Consider the following 20,101-nt stretch of genomic DNA (forward strand, 5'->3'; position numbering starts at 1 on the left):
AAGCGAGCCGCGCCGTCGGAAGCGCCGGACGAAGCGCGACAGGCGGCCCCACGCGCGTTCCAACAGCGCTGGGAGCCCGGGGGGCCTTCCGCTCGCCGGTGACGAGCCGTGACGCCTCAATGGTTACCCTGGGCGCGGCTCCGGGGTTCGGAGGCCGGGGGCTCCGCTCTTCGCCGCACCTCTCGTCAGGAGCGGGCGGCTGCTGCTGCGCCGCGGTCGGCCGTCGGGGCCGAGAACCATGAGCCCCGGGGGCGCGGGCTGCTCCCACAGGCTGCTGCTGACGGTCGGCTGGCTGCTCCTGGCGGGCCTCCACTCCGCGTGTGGGACGAACGTCACCGCCGCCCAGGGTCCTGGCCTGGTCCACGAGGGCGAGAGCGAGGGCGAGGAGGAGGCCGAGAGCGAGAGCGAGAGCGAGAGCGAGAGCGAGGCGGAGAACGAAGCCCAGTCTGCGACTGAGGAGGATGGTGAGGGCGGGAGGCCCCTTGACGGGGACAGTCGAGGGCCAAGCCCTGCCCTCTGTCCTAGGACCGTGGGAACTGTTACCCCTGTTAACGTCGGTAGAGCTCTCTTGCAGACAGCCTTGAACTTACCCTTTCTTCATAAGCCCGGTGGCCTTGAAGAGAATGTGCTAGTTCTCCAAGGCGCCCCAAGAAACATAAATGAGCACGTACATAGAAGTCGTTACAGGATTACTACTAAATATTGCTCTGGATAAGGAAAAAGATGCCCTCCCTCCCACTTTTTTTTTTTTTTTTTAAGGGATAGGAGTTGGGGAGTAGCCTCTCACCAATGGGAATTGTTATTATTATTATGTTAACCCACATTTATTTTTTTAGTTTACATTTTAGTTAGGGGACATACAGTTTTAACATTGATTTCTTGAGTAGAATTCAGTGATTCCTCACATACATACAACCCCAGTGCTCATCACAAGTAGTACCCTCCTTGGTTCATAGCTTAGTCCACCCAGCCATTCGCCAACAGGAGCCTGACAGGGCTTGTTTCCCTCTTTCATTGTTTTCTTTCCTCCTTCCCATACGTTCATAGTTTCGTTTCTTCAATTCCACATATGTCTTATAACACAGACTTAAAATGAAAAATACTCAAATATTTTTTAAAAGCTAGTGAGAAGAGTGATTTTTTTTTAGTACATCCAATGGGAATTATTTTGATTCTTGGTAGTTACATGTTTTTCTTTCCCATTGTAGTTTTTTTTTTTTTTTTAAGTCCCAAATTGCTTGAGATCTTACTCCTTTCCACGTCTGCTGTTTAGGTTGGAACTCGGTGGAATAAAGAATTCCCCTCACTGTGACACATCTTAGACCAAAATGCTGACAAAACTGCCCAGAAGTCCCATGTCAGCTTCCTACAGCTCTATCCTTGAGCACCTCTGTAGCATGGTGGTGTAATATTTGCACCTTCAACTTCCATACACAAAGGAATGATGGCAGTAGAAAACACCTATCAAGGGATCCAACTAGTGGTTTTGTTTGATAATAGAAGGGAAAATGAACCTGTGCTTGGTTCATAAATTTACCTTGTTCTGCTGGCTTATTAAGCAATAAAACTTGACAAGCTGTTATACATGTTGTATTGGTTAGTAACTCACATGCTGCTGGTAGGTAGAAGGCCAGGTAAATTGCTGGTTTGCAGCCATTTAAAGGAGAAATGATCCCCTTTCTCTATAAATGACCCAGCGGAGATTCTTTTACTATTCTTTAAGATCCTTGGCAGTCTCCTGTCTCCTATACATATAGAATAGGTGCTGTATTTATCAGCCTTTCTGTTTATTTTCTGATAACAGATTGTGACCCGCAGTGATGGAAAGAAATGGACTATTGGAGGTTGTTGATGGGATGGGAGTTTGCATCGCCTTCATAATATTACATTACAGGGAGCTGGGAGAGGTCCTTGACCTTGCAAATGTGAGAGAGACTAGACAAGAAAACCTTATCTAAAGCATGATAGCTGTTGCTTCACTCCAGTTTTAAAAATAATTGAATTAACAGTTTTAGTATTAAACTGTTCAAGGGATAGTTCTACCTGTGAAATGCTAAGTAGGGTTTAAGCTATACCCAAGCAATGAAGTTACAATGCCTTAGGTACAAATTAAAATGCAGGCAAGTTATTTTTCTCTCATTCTCTCATCTGTAAACTTTGGGAGTCTGTGTACCTTTTGAAATTTTATATGTATGATTTCGTGCATAGTTGCTTCTCCTGGGGAGAGTGAGAATCCAGAAGTGTAAATAATTGGAGGTGTTGAAGATTAGAAAATTTCCAGAGCCATTATTAAAATTTGACAAAGCTCCTTTTAACCCTCAATGACCAATAAAAATAGTCATCATTATTTGCTATCCAGTGGACTTTAAAAAAATTTTACTTTTAAGGAATTTTACAAGAAATTTACAAAAGTAAAAATAAAGGGTTAATGAAAACAACTAATTTGAAATTTTAATAAGAATATAAATATGGAAAACTCCAAACTTTTATTCCATATTTCTTGGTTTTGAAGATGTTAATATAAACGGGCAGGATACTTTGAATGCAACTAGATGCTCATTTACTGTTATGCATGAGTCTGGAATATATTCATCTTACAAGTGCTGATTCCAGATTTCAGACAAATCTCTAATAGATTCTGGTTTATTAATTTGTGCATTGTCAAAACACAATACTTTTGAAAACTATGAAGCCACATATTTTGTTGATGAGAAGACCACCATGTTCTTTGCTCCATAATTGCAAAATATTTTCATTTTAGGTTTATAAACGCCAATAAGAATGATTAGTCCAATGAATTTTATTCATTTCTAAATCATCTATTTTCTTTTTAGTCACTTTTGTATATATACCTGCCATCACGATCTGTCCATTTACAAATGTTATCAAGTAAATTTTGGTGGATAAACAGCTTTAAAAATGAAAGAATATTGTCCATATCCTTTTAGCAAAACAGTGTGGTCTGGCTTCTGTTCATAAAACATTTCAGGATTAAGTCCTTCCTATTGAAAGACTAACTGGATGAGAATACCATATATCCTTTTCATACTTAGAAATGTAATATGAATTCATTGATTTTTGAGTTAGAGAAAATTCATCTAGGGTATTCATCTAAGTTATCATTTCTCACTCATTTTGCTTATGCAGTCAGTTTCACCATCAGCATTAGCATCTAAGGTGCTGCTGTCTATGTTCATCTTCTGATTCATCCAACATTTGTGAAGTGTTTTTCTCTGTCAGTTTTCTCTTTACCTTTATGGGCAAAGGAAGGAAGGAAAGAAGGAAGAAAAGAAAGAAGAAAGGAAAGGAAAGGAAAGGAAAGAAGAAAGAAAGAAAGAAGAAAAGAAAAGAAAAAAGAAAAGAAAGAAAAATTTAAAAACCTCAGCAGTGTTCAATGAAAGCTAAAAATAGACTACCAGAAAGGTGCTTCTAGAGTTCTTTTATAGCTTCCTGAAAGATGATGCAATATACTTCAGGCAAAAAATAAGGAAACAAAGGATGATATAATAGCTATGATTTATTTTGCAATTACATCATCCTTCTAAGCAATTCCAAACATTCTTCCATTTTATTATCTTAGTCTTTTTTTTAAAAGAGACATAATTGGGAATAATCAATCAGAAATAATAAAATCCAGCATTATGAATGATGAAATAACAAAACGCTTAAAAACTTAGGAAAAATTACTAAAATATGTTAGATTTATATTAATAACTCTTAACCCCCCATACCTTTTATACACTGTTAAACTTTTGATAAACCTGAAGGTATACTTAGACCCTTAGATTTATAGTTATACCCATACATTTATAAAAGGGACCAACAATAGATCTACATAATAATTGCAAAATAGAATGCATTTCATTCTCTAAAATAAGTTTTATCCTTTATAAATATAACTATTTTCTCTTTTGCTTTGGAACACCTCTAAGAAAAAATAAAAATTATGAAATATCGACCTTCTATATCAATTCTCAAGAAATTCAAAAATTAAAATTGGGCTCTGATGGTATATACCAACAGTTAAATTGTGCTGTCCAGAATTCAAGAGAACACTCCAGGATCTGACCAGAACAAAAAACGAGTGTGATCATTATCTGCATCATTATGGCCGTGCTTTTATCAGTAAAATCTAAAACTGAATAGATTTTTAGGGAGGCCTCAACAGTCTTGACTCCTATTGAACTTACTATTGAAATCTCCACTCATTTTCACTTGTTCTGTCAAATTAAGACTATCCATATTTTGAGGAGAATTACTTTTCAGCTCCATGTGTAAGACATTTCTCTAAGGCTTCATTTTGGTAGACTTGCCTAGTATTCCATCCTGGCATTTTTTTAGAGCCAGATTTATCTTCAAACTTATTTGTTATCCTTCCTAGTTTTTCGGAACCTCTGGACTTAGCATGATAATACCAATATTTCCAGGTCATTAATAAAAATATTAAACAGGACAGAGTCCTATGATACTCTTTCCTTATACATTGACACCAACCAATAGCAACACTGGATATTACTGTTTAACAAGTTACATATAAAAGCTTACTAGCATTCAGACCATATATTTCCTTTTTACTCATAAGAATATGACAGGAAATTTTGGCAAATACCACACTGAAGTCCGGATACATGTAGTTTCTCTGACCCACCATTAGGGGACCCCTATAAAAAATGGAAGTCATTGAATGACCTAATGGGCACTCACAGTCAAAAGGGACCTTAGAGATCATCTGATTAAATCCATTTTTTTTTTCTGAAGTTAGAAGAGCTTAAATAACTTTCCCAAAGTAGCATAGGTAGTGAATAGTAGGGCTGATTGATTGACTAATAGTTTTTGAATGGTTTTTGAAAAGAAGCTATATTTAGAGTCTGAAAGTATTAACTCATCCTCCTACCTGTGTTTTCTATGTTCTAGATTTGGCTTTTAATATATATCCCACAATGTGCCAGCAGAAAGTATCCAAGTATTTGAAGCAAAAGCATCAATTCAGAATTGATCATGATATTCCAAATAATTTAACAAAGTCAATATTGATTTACTTAACATATATACATCAAGAGCATACTATGTATTCAGGGAACTGTATTTGGTGCTTGTAAGTATAGAATAGCAGTCTTTGTGAAGATATTGTCTTACAGTAACCAAAATAGGAAAAAAATCTGATGTGCACTGAGTGTGAATGAAGTTATGATATCTTAAGTATCACTAAAAGTATCACTTTTATAGCACTAAAGTTGCAGATTGTTTTCACATATATTATCTCATTTAATTCTTAGAGATGCTCTCATTTAATTCATAATAAAATAAAATAGGTTCTCCTTTCCAAATTTTTGCAGAAGAGTTAACTAGGCCTGATAGAGTTAAAGTAATTTGCTCAAATTCACCTAGTTAGTGGTAGAAGGAGCAATTTGGACTCCAATTCTTATGCACTTTCCCATGTAATATTGTTAATTTAGGATACAATGCTTTAAAAAATTCTAACACCTCTTGTAATATTTTTTATATTGAAACATCAGTTCTTATCTGCTATGAAGAATTGGTTATATACTATAGCTGGTAGAAATAATGCCAAACTTCAAAACAATTAGAAACAGAGTAGCATGATTTAAAATCAACAATATTTACTCAAATACATGTATATTCCTAAATTATCCTGCTAAATAAAGTGTTGAAATAAATTCTTGGGACTAATTTATCATCTTAACCTAAGAAGGTATAGAACCATTCTACGACATATTTTTAATGAACACATGGCAAAAAGACTTCTTTTTGGATGGAAATGATCTACTCAAATTTTTTTTGAAAAATAGAGAATAGAAAAAATTGGGGCCTTACAATTAGCAGGCTTTTGTTTTGTTTTGTTTTTCTGACCTATAGAACTTTAACTCACCATGTGTTGAGCTGATGAAATTTTTTTTAATTTATATAAAAGTTTGAATATAGACCTTTGCAAGACATTTCCTAACTTATTTAAGTACTTTGAAGGTTTAGGCTTCTTTTGATTTAACAATATTAGAAGATGTACTAGGAATGACACTGATTTTCTGATTTAATAAAACTTAAAAACTTTGTTTCCCATATGATAAGTGCTTGTATCCTTCATCCTCAAGTAACAATTTTTCCATTTGAAAAGTTTTCATATGATTGAATAATGTATATTTGCATTTTATGTTTAGCTTCAAATCAGACAGTAGTCAAAGAAGTAGAATTTGGGATGTGCACCGTTACATGTGGTAAGTAGCATAGAGCAGACAAATCAACAATATGTAATTTGGGGAGAAGGGAAGGTAAAAACTGGCAATTTTTATATGTAATTTGTGTACTTTCATTTATCTCTCAAATTATAATTCACATCCAAAACTCAAAAGGTAAGATATTTTCAGTTTATAACCTCTAAGCCTTATTTTAAGTCAGCTCCCTATATTTTTTTGGCACTTAAATTGATTTTATCAAGTGAAACTTTATCTCACAGGTGTTCAGAAGATGAAAGATCTTCCTGTGCATCTCAGAGATGTCTTCCCACAGACTGTGTGGCAAATCAAGAAATTTGCCTATTTGTAATAGTCTATTCTAAATTCTACATTTCTCCAATTCATATGTTATGTCTTGGAGAAAAGAGGTATTAGCTTGAGGGGAAAGATAATATTAAAAAAAACTATGACCTCTATCATTCCATGAATAGACATTGGACATAAAATCTCTTACATAGATAGGGGTGGAATTAAGGCTACACGTACCACAATAGACCAGTGTTTCTCAAACCTAAGTGCCTGCAGGGCTTGTTAAAACACGACTGCTGTACCTACCCCAGGGTTACTAACTCCCTAGGCCTTTGGAGGAGCTTAAGAGTTTGTATTTCTAAACAAGTTCACAAATAAATCTGATGCTGCTGGTTAGAAGACCATCTTTTGACAATCACAATAGACTAGAATGCTGAGAAGACAATAGATAATTTGCAATGAAATTAAGTTTATCCTAAATAAAACTGCCTTGGAAAAAGGATAGTGAAGGGAGGCAAAGATAAAAACCAAATGAAAAGCAAAATCCATGCAGACCTAGAGCAGAATGATTTTTTAAAATTACACCTGAATTGTTTATATTTGAATTAATGTATTTTTTTTTAAGATTTTATTTATTTATTTATGAGAGACACAGAGAGAGAAAGGGGAGGCAGAGACACAGGCAGAGGGAGAAGTAGGCTCCATGCAGGGAGCCCGACTTGGGACTTGGTCCGGGTTTCCAGGGTCAGGCCCTGGGCTGAAGGCGGCGCTAAACCGCTGAGCCACCAGGGCTGCCCTTTATTGTGGCAAAATAAACCTAACATAAAGTTTACTATTTTAACCTTCTTTAAATATACAACTCAGTGACATTAAACATGTTCACGTTGTTGTGCAACTATTACCACCATCTATCTCCAGAACTTTTTCATTATCCTGGAGTCAAATTTCCGTTCCTCTTAAACATTAACTCTCTGCTGTCCCTGCCCAACCCCTGACAATCATTATTCTATTTTCTGTCTCAAGATAATTTTAAACCTAATTTTTTCCTTAACTTCTTAGTGGATCAGAGTCCAAAATGAAAGGAATACATGTAATAAACCTGTGAATATTCATTTGCAATTTACATCTTTCTTTTGCAGCTTGCTTGAGAAATTTCACAGGTAGAGAATTACTTTTATGACAGTTGTAGTAATTTATATTGTATTACTCTATTTTTTAAAGATGTGTTTCAGAAATTACATATTTGTTCATCAAATGATTTTTTGAATTTTGCCTACTATGTACCAGGCATTGCTATAAGTGGTAGAACAACTCCTTCCCTACAGGAAGTGTAGAGGGGCAAAGACAAAAATAATATTAAAACATGTAATACATCAGATGGTGATAAATTCTAAGGAGAAAGATAAACCTTTAAAGGCAACATTTTACATCTAAAATATTTTAAAATATTTTCAATTTATAAAAACTATTTAGAGGGAAAAAAGCACTTTGGTGAAAATTCTACTGAACTCTCAATATTTCAGCAGTCAAAAAGTTTACTTTTTCTGGAATACCCAGGGAGATTTTTAGGTGTTACTTAGACTTACAGAAAATCTCACACCTACACATGTCATCACAATGAACTGTATTTGGCTAAATAAATTCACAAATAAGCTTGCTTGGAAAATATTTGTGCATTTTAGAATAAGCCTGTGCATCTAGAGAGGTACCTTTCACAAATTCAAGCGGAGCTATACTGCAGCCATTCTTAGGCATCTCTTATTAATCAAGAGATCTTTCCTCGAATGGTACATTTATAATGAGCACCGAGTAATGTGTAGAATTGTTGAATCAATATATTGTACACCTGAAGCTAATACTATATGTTAACTATAGTAGACTTAAAATTGAAAAAAATTAAAAAGAGATCTTTCCTCTTCCAACCTTTCATCTCCTTATCTCATGTAGAGTCCTCTCCCTTGCCACTCAAAGTTTGGTCCACAGACCAGCTGCATCAGCAACGTCTGGGAGCTTGTTAGAAATGCAGAATCTCTGAACCTACTCCAGACCTACTGAATCAGAATTTGCCTGTTAATAAGATTTCCAGGTGATTGCATGCACTCTAAAGTTTGAGAACCACTGTTGTAAGTCATCTCTCGACTTCAACTCTCCCTTGCCCTTGAGAATGGGTTTTGTGATTAACATCTTTAGGGGCTGAAAGAGGGAATCTGGTAGAAAAGGAAATCAAGATGGACTGTTCCTTAGCCTGTGGCTACACAGTCATATCATAGGTCACTTATCCTAGGACATGTTTAGCATGTCACTGATAGAGCATTTTATCATGTTCCTCAATTCTGGTGATGAAAGGCAAACCCAGTGGAGATCTGAGATCTGTTAGTAGAGAGTTGATTTCTTGTGGTAAAAAAAGTGTGGTAATTCTCAAGACACTATTTGTTAGAAATTGAGATTTGGTCATTAATACTTTGTCCTCATATTTAATACAGAGACTTTACTAATCTAAATATTAAAAAGCATCATTTATGTTTTAAAATGTGATTTTTGGAAAGTCCTTCAGTGCTCCAAAACCACTTCTAAAACTTCCATGGCCAGACAAATTTGGGAGATCCTGTTTACTACTATATTTCATCAAATCTAAGACTTTTGTTAGCTGTGAGAAGCATATTTTTTGCACCTCTAAAAAGGAAAAATGCTACCAATTTGTCACATGCTGTCAATCTAAGATAAGTTCTGATTTCTCATTTCAAAGATGTTAAAATATAAAAATTTTACATCTTAGGTCTATGAAAGTTTATACATAATAGCACATTAATTTACTAGCATAGTAAAAAAGTTCCCCCAAAATTCTGTAATAAAGAAGACCCTTTAATTTTAATTTATCATTTTCAAATGGATATAATTTTGGAATCCTTTTTCATATAACTAGAGGAAATTCTAGTGTTTCATGTAACTCACTTTGGGAAATGCTGTTTTATGAAGTAAAATGAGGGGCATAAAAATTCTAAGTGTCATCACTCTGAATTTAGGAATTTCTAAAATTAGAAAAAAAGTCTCAAAAAAGACCTAGGTGGAAAAGTAAAGAAAGTAGAATTAATTTTTCTTAACATTTGCTGATTTCTTTTACCAAAGGTGTTGGTATTAGAGAAGTTATACTAACAAATGGATGCCCTGGAGGTGAATCCAAGTGCATTGTACGAGTGGAAGAATGCCGTGGACCCGTAGATTGTGGCTGTGAGTTGGACTCTGCATTGGAAGGAGTTGGAGGGGAAGGGCTTACTCTGGGGAAATAGCTTTAACCTCAGGTTGCCATGGGTGGAAGGAATTGATCAATTGATATACTGAAAGAAAATTATGATAAAACTTAAAATTCCACTTACCTAGACAATTATAGCTCTGAGTACTTTTCTGCTTTTCCTTTACATTCTTCAGTGTTGTTTAAAATTTAACATATAGTCTCTGTAATACACTGGAACTTTATTATACTCAAGGTCTGTGGTCAAAGCTAATCTATAGTGAAACACCTTTGACACTTTGGTAATGACATTTTATTAGTAGATTGGCAGACTTTAAATTGGTAAGTTTGTAAGCTTTTCTATATAATATCACATTACTTTGAGATTTCATCATCTCTAGTGGGGGTTTCTAACCAGTAAATTGAAAGTCACTGGCAGATCTCAAAGTTTAATCTAATAGATCACTAAGTTGGATGCCCTTGCTATTTATTCTGCCAAAGGACCACACAGCTATGGTATTTTCCACCTGCTTCTTTTGATGATTTTACTTTGCATCCACTCACTCCTCTCTATTCTTCTGCACTCAAACTCTCAATAATAATTTTGATAACTTCCAGCATATAATTGATGTTAAACTGAAAGTGGCTTTAAAAAAAAAAAGATTTTATTTATTTATTCATTCATGGGAGACACACAGAGAGAGGCAGAGACACAGACAGAGGGAGAAGCAGGCTTCATGCAGGGAGCCAGATGTGGGACTCCATCTGGGACCGGAGGATCATACCCTGAGCCAAAGGCAGGTGCTCAACTGCTGAGCCACTGAGGCATCCCACAAAAGTGGCCTTTAGAGCAGCCCGGGTGGCTCAGCGGTTTAGCACCGCCTTCAGCCCAGGGCCTGATCCTGGAGATCCAGGATCAAGTCCCACATCAGGCTCCCTGCATGGAGCCTGCTTCTCCCTCTGCCTGTGTCTCTGCCTCTGTGTGTGTGTGTGTGTGTGTGTGTGTGTGTGTTTCTCATGAATAAATAAATAAAATTTTTTTAAAAAAGTGGCCTTTAAAAGTAGTCTTTGTATAAAGCAACTTACAATGCCTAATGGTATATATGTATTTAATTTTTCTTGTTTTTAGGGGGTAGACCAGTTACAGAAAGTCTTGACAGTGTTAGACTGGCATGTGTTCATATATCTCCTGTAAATCGTTTCAAATATGTTTGGAAACTTCTAAGGCCAGACCAAGTAAGTAATGAATGTATGTAATGTGGTGCTTTCTAGTGAGCGATAAAATTTGTTTCCCAGTACTTGATGGCTATCAGAAAACTTTCTTTTTAGAAGCAGTTTGCAAAAATGAAGTTAAAAATCTTATAACCTTGTTATTATTGAGATTTTAATTTAATTTTAATAATGCAATAATTGCATTATTAAGTGGGGCTAAAACTTTACATATGTCTTGGGGTCAGCTATTATCTGAACTTAAAAACATCCCTTTTATATAAAGTATTCTATTTTGGAAGCAAAGTTTTAACCCAGATACCAATCTATGAGATAATTCTTACCATTACACTCATTTTACAGATAAGTAATTGAGAAGCAGAGAGTCACACAGGCAGAAATCTTAGAGTTAGTACTTAATGTCGGGATTGTCTGACTCTAAATCCATGTGCATAATCAGTTACTGTCCTAGACTGAGAGACAATGACTATTCTTTTGTTATGGGAAATAAATTGTTTCCTGATCTTAAGTATACGTGAAGAATGTTGGCACTTTTTTTTCCTTTTTAAATAGCAACCCATTATCCTTGCAAATGATTCAGCAATCCTGGAAGTACGCAGGGAAGTTCACCCCTTGATTTTTGAGTGTGCCACCTTGGATAATAATGAAATAATAGCAACAGTTAAATTCACAGTCTATACAACAAGTGGTAAGTGCCCAGTTATATTTTGGTTTGCTTATATCAAACTTAAAAAGCATCAAAATCATTTGGAGGGCTTCTTGAAATAGATTGATAGCCTCACTCCCAGAGTTTCTGATTCACTAGATCTTGGGTGGGGCTGGCACAGCAGTTTGCCTTTCTAACAAGTTCCCATGTGTTGCTGGCTCAGGGACAACCTTTGGAAAACCACTGGTGTTTATCATTTAGACTTTCTACAAGGTGGTACTTAATTTCCTTTTCACAATATAGAGTCAGATGTGGTTCCCTTTGGGAAACTGGTGCATTCCTGAAGCATCTCCAAAGGCAGTCCTCTAACTTGAACTATATTCTCTCACTTCTGTCACAAAAGTGAAAGGATACATGGAATTCTCATAGATGCTTACAAAATTTTTGATACAGTAAAATAATAAAATTAAGAAACATTATTTCAAAACATGGATCTTTAAAAATTATTCATTTGAAGAAAATATTTTTTGATGAAACAAGAATACAGTCCTCAATATATGTTACAAAAGACAAATCTTGCCCTGAACATAATTTTACATGTTAGAAACTATGCTTCCCTTGCAAAATGGTTCCATGTGCATGTCCTTTCAGTTTAGACTATGATGTATAACATATCCAGTTATTTCCTTTTGTTCAGTTGCTCTTAGCCATTTTTATTATAGTTGTCATTGTTGTTGAGGTAATGAGGGGGTTTGGTCACAAGTTCTTTTGAGAATCAAATCAAAACTCAGGAGGCTTTTCCCCAGAAGAAATGCCCACATAAACAAACCTGCCAAAAACTACTTGTTATTTTAATAGAATCCATGGATTTCTTGAAGCTTTTTCTGAATCCCAAGTAAAGAATTTATGCTATAGTTTAGAGATACCATACAGCATAACACTGTTTATTAAAATGGAAATAAGCTAAAGTGTTTAAGGCATGACTTTTAAGAATAAACTACAACTTTCTTTAATGTGTTTACTGTCTTTAAAAAATATTTATGGTGAAAGCTAATAATCTCATGTTGAGATATCAAGTATTAGTAAAAGGATAATTTCAAAAAAATGCTTAAAAAAGCAAGAAAGGATCAAACCCCATCAAACTAAAAAATATCTCAGTGAGTACTAGTTTAGAGTAATAAAAGTTTTGGGGGCCATTCTCAGTTTTTGTCCCCACAGCCTAGTCCTTGTTAGGACCATAGCTCTTCTTTTGATTAGAAGTCTTTTGGGGATCCCTGGGTGGCTCAGCGGTTTGGCGCCTGCCTTTGGCCCGGGGCGCGGTCCTGGAGTCCCGGGATCGAGTCCCACGTCGGGCTCCCGGCATGGAGCCTGCTTCTCCCTCTGCCTGTGTCTCTGCCTCTCTCTCTCTCTGTGTGTGTCTATCATAAATAAAAAATAAATCTTTATAAAAAAAAAGAAGTCTTTTAAAAAAATTATTTTATTTTATTTAAATTCAGTTAATTAACATATCATGTATTATTACTTTCAGAGGTAGAGTTCAGTCATTCATCAGTTGTATGTAACACCCAGTGCTCATTATATCACAAGCCCTCCTTAATGCCCGCCACCCAGTTACCCCATCGCCTCACCCACCACCCCTTCAGCCACCCTCAGTTTGTTTTGTAGAAGTCAATATGCATTTGATAGTGTGTAAGCTAAGGGCTAGAGACAGACCCTGAAGTGTTAGCCCTTAAATGAGACAAAGCTGACTTCTCTCTTGTAGCAGTCCAACGCTGATGGGTTAGCTTTGCCATCTCAGTACATGGTCTAGTTAAATGACAAAATGCTTTTAGAGTACTTTGGTATCTATTAGCTTCTTTTAGAAAGTGACAATTGTGAATACCCCTGTGACAGACCCTTTTGGCTATTTGGACATAAAACAACTATTTTGTCTATAAATGTCAACACAGTATGGTACTGACCTGAAACAAGTACCCACAATTAAAATATCTTTAGGGTAAATATGATTTAGTTAATGAAAATTTCCCATCCACCCCTATACATCAGATTTTTCACTTCCACAATAGTTGTCTTTATAATTAGGCATTGTTATGGATTGAATTGTCTCTCCCTTCTCAAGTCGTAACTTCCAGAACCTCAGAATGTGACTGTGATGGGAACAGGATCGTTGCAGATATAATTTGTTTGGGTAAGATAAGGTCATACATACTAGAATAGAGTGGGCCTTTAATTCACTATGACTGGTGTCCTTATAAGAAGAGGGAAATTTGGACACAAACACAGAATGAGAGAGAAGAGAATGTCATATGAAGACAGAAAGACACACAGGGAAAAGACAGTCATGTGAAAACAGAGACAAAGATTGGAGTTATGTTGCCACAAGCCAGGGAACATCTGCGGCTACAAAGAGCAGGAAGAAGAAAGGAAGGATCCACCCCCAGAACCTTTGGAGTGAGCAGGGTGTTACCAACACGTTGCATTCAGACTTTTAGCCTTTAGAACTATGAGAAAATAAATTGTCTGTTGCTTTTAAGTCACCCAGTTTGTGGTACTCTGCTATCATGGCCCTAGAAAACAAATGCAAACATAAGCTTCATTTTTCTAAGAAGTCAGAACATTGAAATCCATCCTGTTTTTCAATAAGAAATTTCAATAGGAAATGCAGCCTATTTTTTTTAGGTATAAAAGTAATCTAGATATAAAAGTGATCCTTGCAAGAAGACTGCTCTTGAAATAAAGTAAAATCTTTATACCTCTCACTCTTCATCCTCTTGGCTAGTATTGCAGAGTAATGAAAAAATGGAAAGGAATTTTGCATTTCTTCTAAGGTTTTAATCCTAAAAGGGATCTTTCATTTGAGCTTTAAAAACCTCACTGCTTCTGTAAATCCAAAATTATCAAAAACAAAGATTTTAAAAATCCAACAATGTTGGAATATATGATGTGATTTCTCTATAATACTTGGGACTATTTAGTGAGGTCACCAATTGAATTTACAGCTCTAGAATTAGTAAGGAGAATGAAAAATTATACTCCATGGTGTTTAAAAATAGGAAAAAAATTCAGACAAATAAGCAGATGAGATTGCCCATGCAAAAGAAACTACTTCTGAAAGAGGGGTACTTACCAAAATTAAAATATTGCAATATATAAAACATCGCTTGCACAAATCATTAAACCTCCCTGAACATTGGTTTACTTATCAGTGTAATTCAATAATTGTATCCAGTGATCTCTCTGGTCCTTCTCCACATGAATTCTTTATGATCCTATGATTTTGAGGGCTAGGAAGAACCATAAGAAAGCTATATAATTGGTAAAATAAATAGTATTTGATGTAATTGGCTTTTCACCAATTTATAGTATAGCAGTGTTATAATGCATATGGTAGACTGGCTTCGTCTCTTTAATAGCCTTATTTTCAGGAAGAGCAGAAAGATATGGGAGAGAATGTCTAATTTAAAAGTGTTGTGTGGATATTTGTATAAAAATAAACTTGAAGCTCTATCTTACAACATATAAAAATTAAAGATATATGATAGTCCTTTATTTTATTTATTTATTTGAGAGAGTAGTGAGAGCTCGACTGGGGGGTGGGGTCGAGAGGTAGGGGAGTGTAGGGGCAGAGGGAGAGGGAGAGACAGACTCCCCACTGAGCAGGGAGCCTGACTCGGGGCTCAATCCCAGGACCCTGGGACCCTAGGATCATGATCTGAGCATGTCAGGTGATGGTGAAGTTGCAGTCGGAAGGCACACAGGCAGACCACTTAACCAACTGAGCCATGCAGGTGGTGCCTTGAGATGTCATAGTTCCAAATGTAAAAATTAAAACTTTAAACATAAAGTTTTAGAAAAGAAACATAGGGGAAAATCTGCATGATACTGGAGTAGGCTAGGGTTTCTTAGCTATGACTCAGAAAACAATCACCATAAAAGGGAACATTGATAAATTAGGCTTCATTAAAATTAAAAACTTTAGCTCATTAAAAAAATCATTAGAAAAATGAATAGGCAAGCCAAAACCTGGGAGAAAAAAATTCACAAAACTTATATAACCATTATAATCAGTTTGGGCAAAGATCTTACAGTTTCTTAGTAAACTAAAGAATACCTCTTCCCTATGACCCAGGAGTTCCACTCTTAGATATTTATTCAAGAAAAGGAAAATACGTGTTTGCAGATGACTTGCATAAAAATGTTCATCGCAGGGGATCCCTGGGTGGCGCAGCGGTTTGGCGCCTGCCTTTGGCCCAGGGCGCGATCCTGGAGACCCGGGATCGAGTCCCACGTCGGGCTCCCGGTGCGTGGAGCCTGCTTCATCCTCTGCCTGTGTCTCTGCCTCTCTCTCTCTCACTGTGTGCCTATCATAAATAAATAAAATTTTTTAAAAAAATGTTCATCGCAGTTTATTTATAATAGCTTAAAGCAGCAACAGCCTACCTGTTCATCAGTAGAAGAATGAATAAACAAATTAGAATACTACTCATCAATAAAAAAAGAAAAAAATATTGATGTATGCAGCAGTTCTGGTGAATCTCTAAAACAGGCTGAGTAAAAAAGCCTCACATGAAGGAATATATAGTATATCTTTCCATTCCTATAAAGTTCTAAAACAAGCAGAACTAATCTGTGGTGGAAAAGAGCATTAGTATGGTAGTTGCCTCTGGAGGATGGGGCAGAAATTACCTGGAGGGACTCAAGGGAATTGATGGGGTATAGCAATATTCTGTGACTTCAGAGGGTTTGAATTATATATGCGCGTTTGCATTTGCCAAAACTAAATAAATGTACATTTAAAATCTTTGTGCAATTCATCGAAAATTTTACCTCAAAAGAAAAAATATAAACAAGTATTGAACTCTGGTTGATGATACACCTTTTGAAGTTTTTTCGGGGGAAGTATGCAGACATTAGCAAATAATGTTGAAATGCATTGAAAAAATAAGATGGATGAATGGATTTATAGGAGGATGGATAGATGGGTAGTAAAGTGTTGATGGTAGTATCTAGGTGGTGGGAATACAGAATGTTCGGTGTTAAATTATTTCAAATTTTCTGCATGTTTGTAAAGGACATTTCAGAGTTCATGAGCAAGTTTATTAGTAACTTTCTTTTCATTCTTTCTGTGTTTTTCTAGAGTTAATTTTTATATATAAAGTTTCTATTTAGATATCTTTTTTTTCCAGTAGTAATAATCATCAGATGTGTGTTTTTTCTCTAGAATTGCAAATGAAAAGATCAGCTCGACCAGACACTGATGCAGTCCTAGTTTTTGTGCTGACCATAGGAGTTGTTATCTGTATATTCGTGATCTTTATACTGATCTTCATAATTATAAACTGGTAGGTGAAGGACTGAACTGAGTCATCACCCTTACTTGATGTCCTCCTTGTCTGGCACACCCCTCTTGTTTGATGAACCCAAAGGCCTGTCCATAACACCCCCCATATATGTCTTGAAATAGTCCAACACCCTGTATACCTCCTGCAACTATTCTGCTTCAGGCTACCTAAGATCATGACTTGCTTCTCACCATGAGAGAGCTTTAAGTGCAATTTTTATAATTTCACATGGTAATTGCAAAAAAAATATTTTTTAAAGGTCTTATTTATTCATTTATTTATTCATGAGAGACAGAGAGACACAGGCAGAAGGAGAAGCAGAGAAGCAGGCTCCATGCACAGAGCCCAATGCAGGACTCAATCCCGGGATTCCGGGATCATGCCCTGAGCTGAAGGCAGGTGCTAAACCGCGGAGCCACCCGGGGATCCCCCCCAAAAATGTTTTGAATGAATATGTATGTTCAGTTGTAGTTCTCACAACTCTAAAACTTGATTGGTATAAACTACTAATTAATTTTTTGAAAGAATATTTCTAATATTTATATGAGTTTACACCCTGATACAGCCTGAGGATTCATCTACTATCACAAATGTAGCTGATACACCACAAACTAAAAATATCATAACTAAAGACACATTTCTATATGCAGAAAATTATATATACCTACTTAGTTTCGGTTTTCAATTCATAAAGGATATTTGTTTTGTTTTTGCTTTTTCTCCAGGGGGGCAGTCAAGTCTTTCTGGGGGGAGAAAGCCTCAACAACTGAGATACAGTCTGAACTGAGTTCAATGAGATACAAAGATTCAACTTCTCTTGACCAGTCACCAACAGAAATACCTGGAAATGAAGATGATGCTTTAAGTGAATGGAATGAATGATGTATGGATGATATATAAGAAACCAAAAGAGTAGAGAATATCAGATTCATTACTATAAAAATAAAATATATGGTGAAATACTTTAATAATATTGCAAGTGATTTCCACAGTCTAAATGTAATGTAATATGAGAATGTGCTTAGTCAGTGTGTGGTATGAGAAGGGGCTGTTTTAGTCAGTGTATCTTTGTGATGGAGTTATCAAAAATAATTTTAATTTGTTCTCCACATTTGCCATTTCAGGTAATTACTTTGTCACATTTACCTATAGGTACATACACACATAATATTCTAAACACATTTTTAATCAGTTTGATCATTGCTTTTTTTTCCAGTTTGATCATTTCTAAGGTGATTTGCCTGTTTTGTCCCAAATAAGAAAAATGTAATAGAGAAGATGTTTTACATATTAGACTTTCTATCTTCTGAGAGTGCTGGGTTGAATTTATTAATATTAATCATACTTTAGAATTTCTGCAGAGTGTGTGACATACAAAGCATCACTTATAAGACATGAAATAATAATAACAGCAACAACCACCACCAACACTCAGTAACTACTATGTGCCAAACATCACTCAAAGCATTTTACATTATTTTAGGTAATGTAATTATGATTGTAGGTAAGAAATCTGTAAAGAGGAGGTGGGGTGGAACTTGGACATGGCTGAGTAAATGATATAAATTTAACTGCCCTGTATTTCTCACAGAAAAAAATAAATTAAGGATTTTTTGAATATCCACTGATAAGAGCCTTCATTGTGCTTGGTATACAGGTAATAACATCTCAAAACCATTATTATTTCTTGTTTCTGAGCATCATCTCTGTCATTTTGTGCTATTATTGTGTGATATGGCCAAATATGCAAGATACCAAGGCACCAGAAAGTTTAATTTGGTAAACTTATCAGAAATTAATTTTCAGAGGTTATGATAGTAGCACAAAATACACTTAATTTTTTATAGGTGAATTCTATGCAAACTTTATTGATCTTATTACAAGATTTATCTGATGATAGCATTAACTGCCCATCTGTGAAGAAGATGCTATAAATGGGCATTTATGGTATACACCCCTCTGGTAGCCTAGAAATAGGCTGTGTTGTGGAATTATCCATGCTTTCTATTTTATATTTGTGCTTGAGAGAAGCAATGAAGAATTGGCTGGAAAATGATCATTATCCGTTGTGGAAATTCCACTGGAGACTACAAAGTAAAAAGCAATTGTTTTAATAAAATCTTCCAAAATAATTGTGGGTTTTTTGGTGACACCCTTCTTCCTCCTAGATAAGCGTTAAAAAAAAAAAAGTCAGCTTTCCATTTCTTATTCCTGATTAATATGGCATAGGTGCTGATCATTCTTGAATGGTAATTATTATTCTTATTTTTAGAACCATGAATAGCAGTGATTTCTAACTGTATTTCAATGACCGTTAGTTCAGTCAGATTAACAGGTTTAGTTGTCAGTGCTGTTTACTGAATATTCCTCTTTGTCTACTCTCTAGGCATGTGGTCAGGTGGGGCCATGTGACTAGTTCTGATCAATAAGTTATGAGACAAAATTCCAAATGTCACTTTCAGACTAGAACATTTCACTGTGAAAACATCCAAAGCTTATCTCCTCTCTGCTAGACCAAGTAGAAATACTTAGGTAGTGACTGCTCTGACACCTTGGATCCCAGAGTGAGGCTCACATGGCACATGATCTCCAGTCAACCAACAATAGATATGTAGCAAGTGATAGAAATAAACCTTGTTATTTTAAGCCACTGAAAGTTAGAGATTGATACAGCAGCTTTACCAAGGCTATCTTTATTGGCACATAAATGTTTTCTGAAAAACAAGTTTTCATGGTCATATGAGTTGAGGACTTCTTTAGTATAGAACTGCCCATCAATATGCTATGCACATTCGGACTCTCCAAAGAGGGGATATAGGTGTAGTATTTTTCAAATTTATTGGTAGTATATGGAACAGAAGTGAAACCATGCATGAATGTTAATACTATGCCAACTCAGAAATCCAGTTTTGACCAGAACTGTCTGATAGGTCTGTTTATAAGGCATCAGGGCTCAATGAAGTAGTCTTTCACAATGTATAACACACTGCCTATTGACAATATACCTTGACTATAGTAACACTTGCCCTTTTCGATCTATCTGGGGTTACTCAGACCTTCCACTGATCATGATTTACTTTGATGGTCTTTCTTGAAGTTACCTTATTCCTAAGAGCAGGGGCTCCTCTCTTAAGTACTATGACCACACTGGACT

General features: G+C 35.9%; 1 protein-coding gene across 1 annotated transcript; it reads left to right on the forward strand.

Moving 5' to 3' along the window:
- The first annotated feature begins 238 nt into the window (after positions 1 to 238).
- Positions 239 to 17,829, forward strand: SPACA1 (sperm acrosome associated 1). Its single transcript, XM_055330935.1, has 7 exons — positions 239 to 464; positions 6,177 to 6,233; positions 9,627 to 9,728; positions 10,859 to 10,965; positions 11,512 to 11,647; positions 16,827 to 16,947; positions 17,673 to 17,829. The coding sequence occupies exons 1-7, from the start codon at positions 239 to 241 to the stop codon at positions 17,827 to 17,829; spliced, it is 906 nt and encodes a 301-aa protein (XP_055186910.1).
- The last annotated feature ends 2,272 nt before the right edge of the window (positions 17,830 to 20,101 follow it).

The sequence above is a fragment of the Nyctereutes procyonoides genome, unplaced genomic scaffold, assembly GCF_905146905.1.
Source record: "Nyctereutes procyonoides isolate TBG_1078 unplaced genomic scaffold, NYPRO_anot_genome, whole genome shotgun sequence".
Classification (NCBI taxonomy): Eukaryota; Metazoa; Chordata; class Mammalia; order Carnivora; family Canidae; genus Nyctereutes; species Nyctereutes procyonoides.

Coding starts and splice junctions, on each gene's coding strand:
- SPACA1 (XM_055330935.1), top strand. CDS start 239: ATGAGCCCCGGGGGCGCGGGCTGCTCCCACAGGCTGCTGCTGACGGTC. Junction 465..6,176: donor GTCTGCGACTGAGGAGGATG/GTGAGGGCGGGA, acceptor TTTTATGTTTAG/CTTCAAATCAGACAGTAGTC. Junction 6,234..9,626: donor GATGTGCACCGTTACATGTG/GTAAGTAGCATA, acceptor CTTTTACCAAAG/GTGTTGGTATTAGAGAAGTT.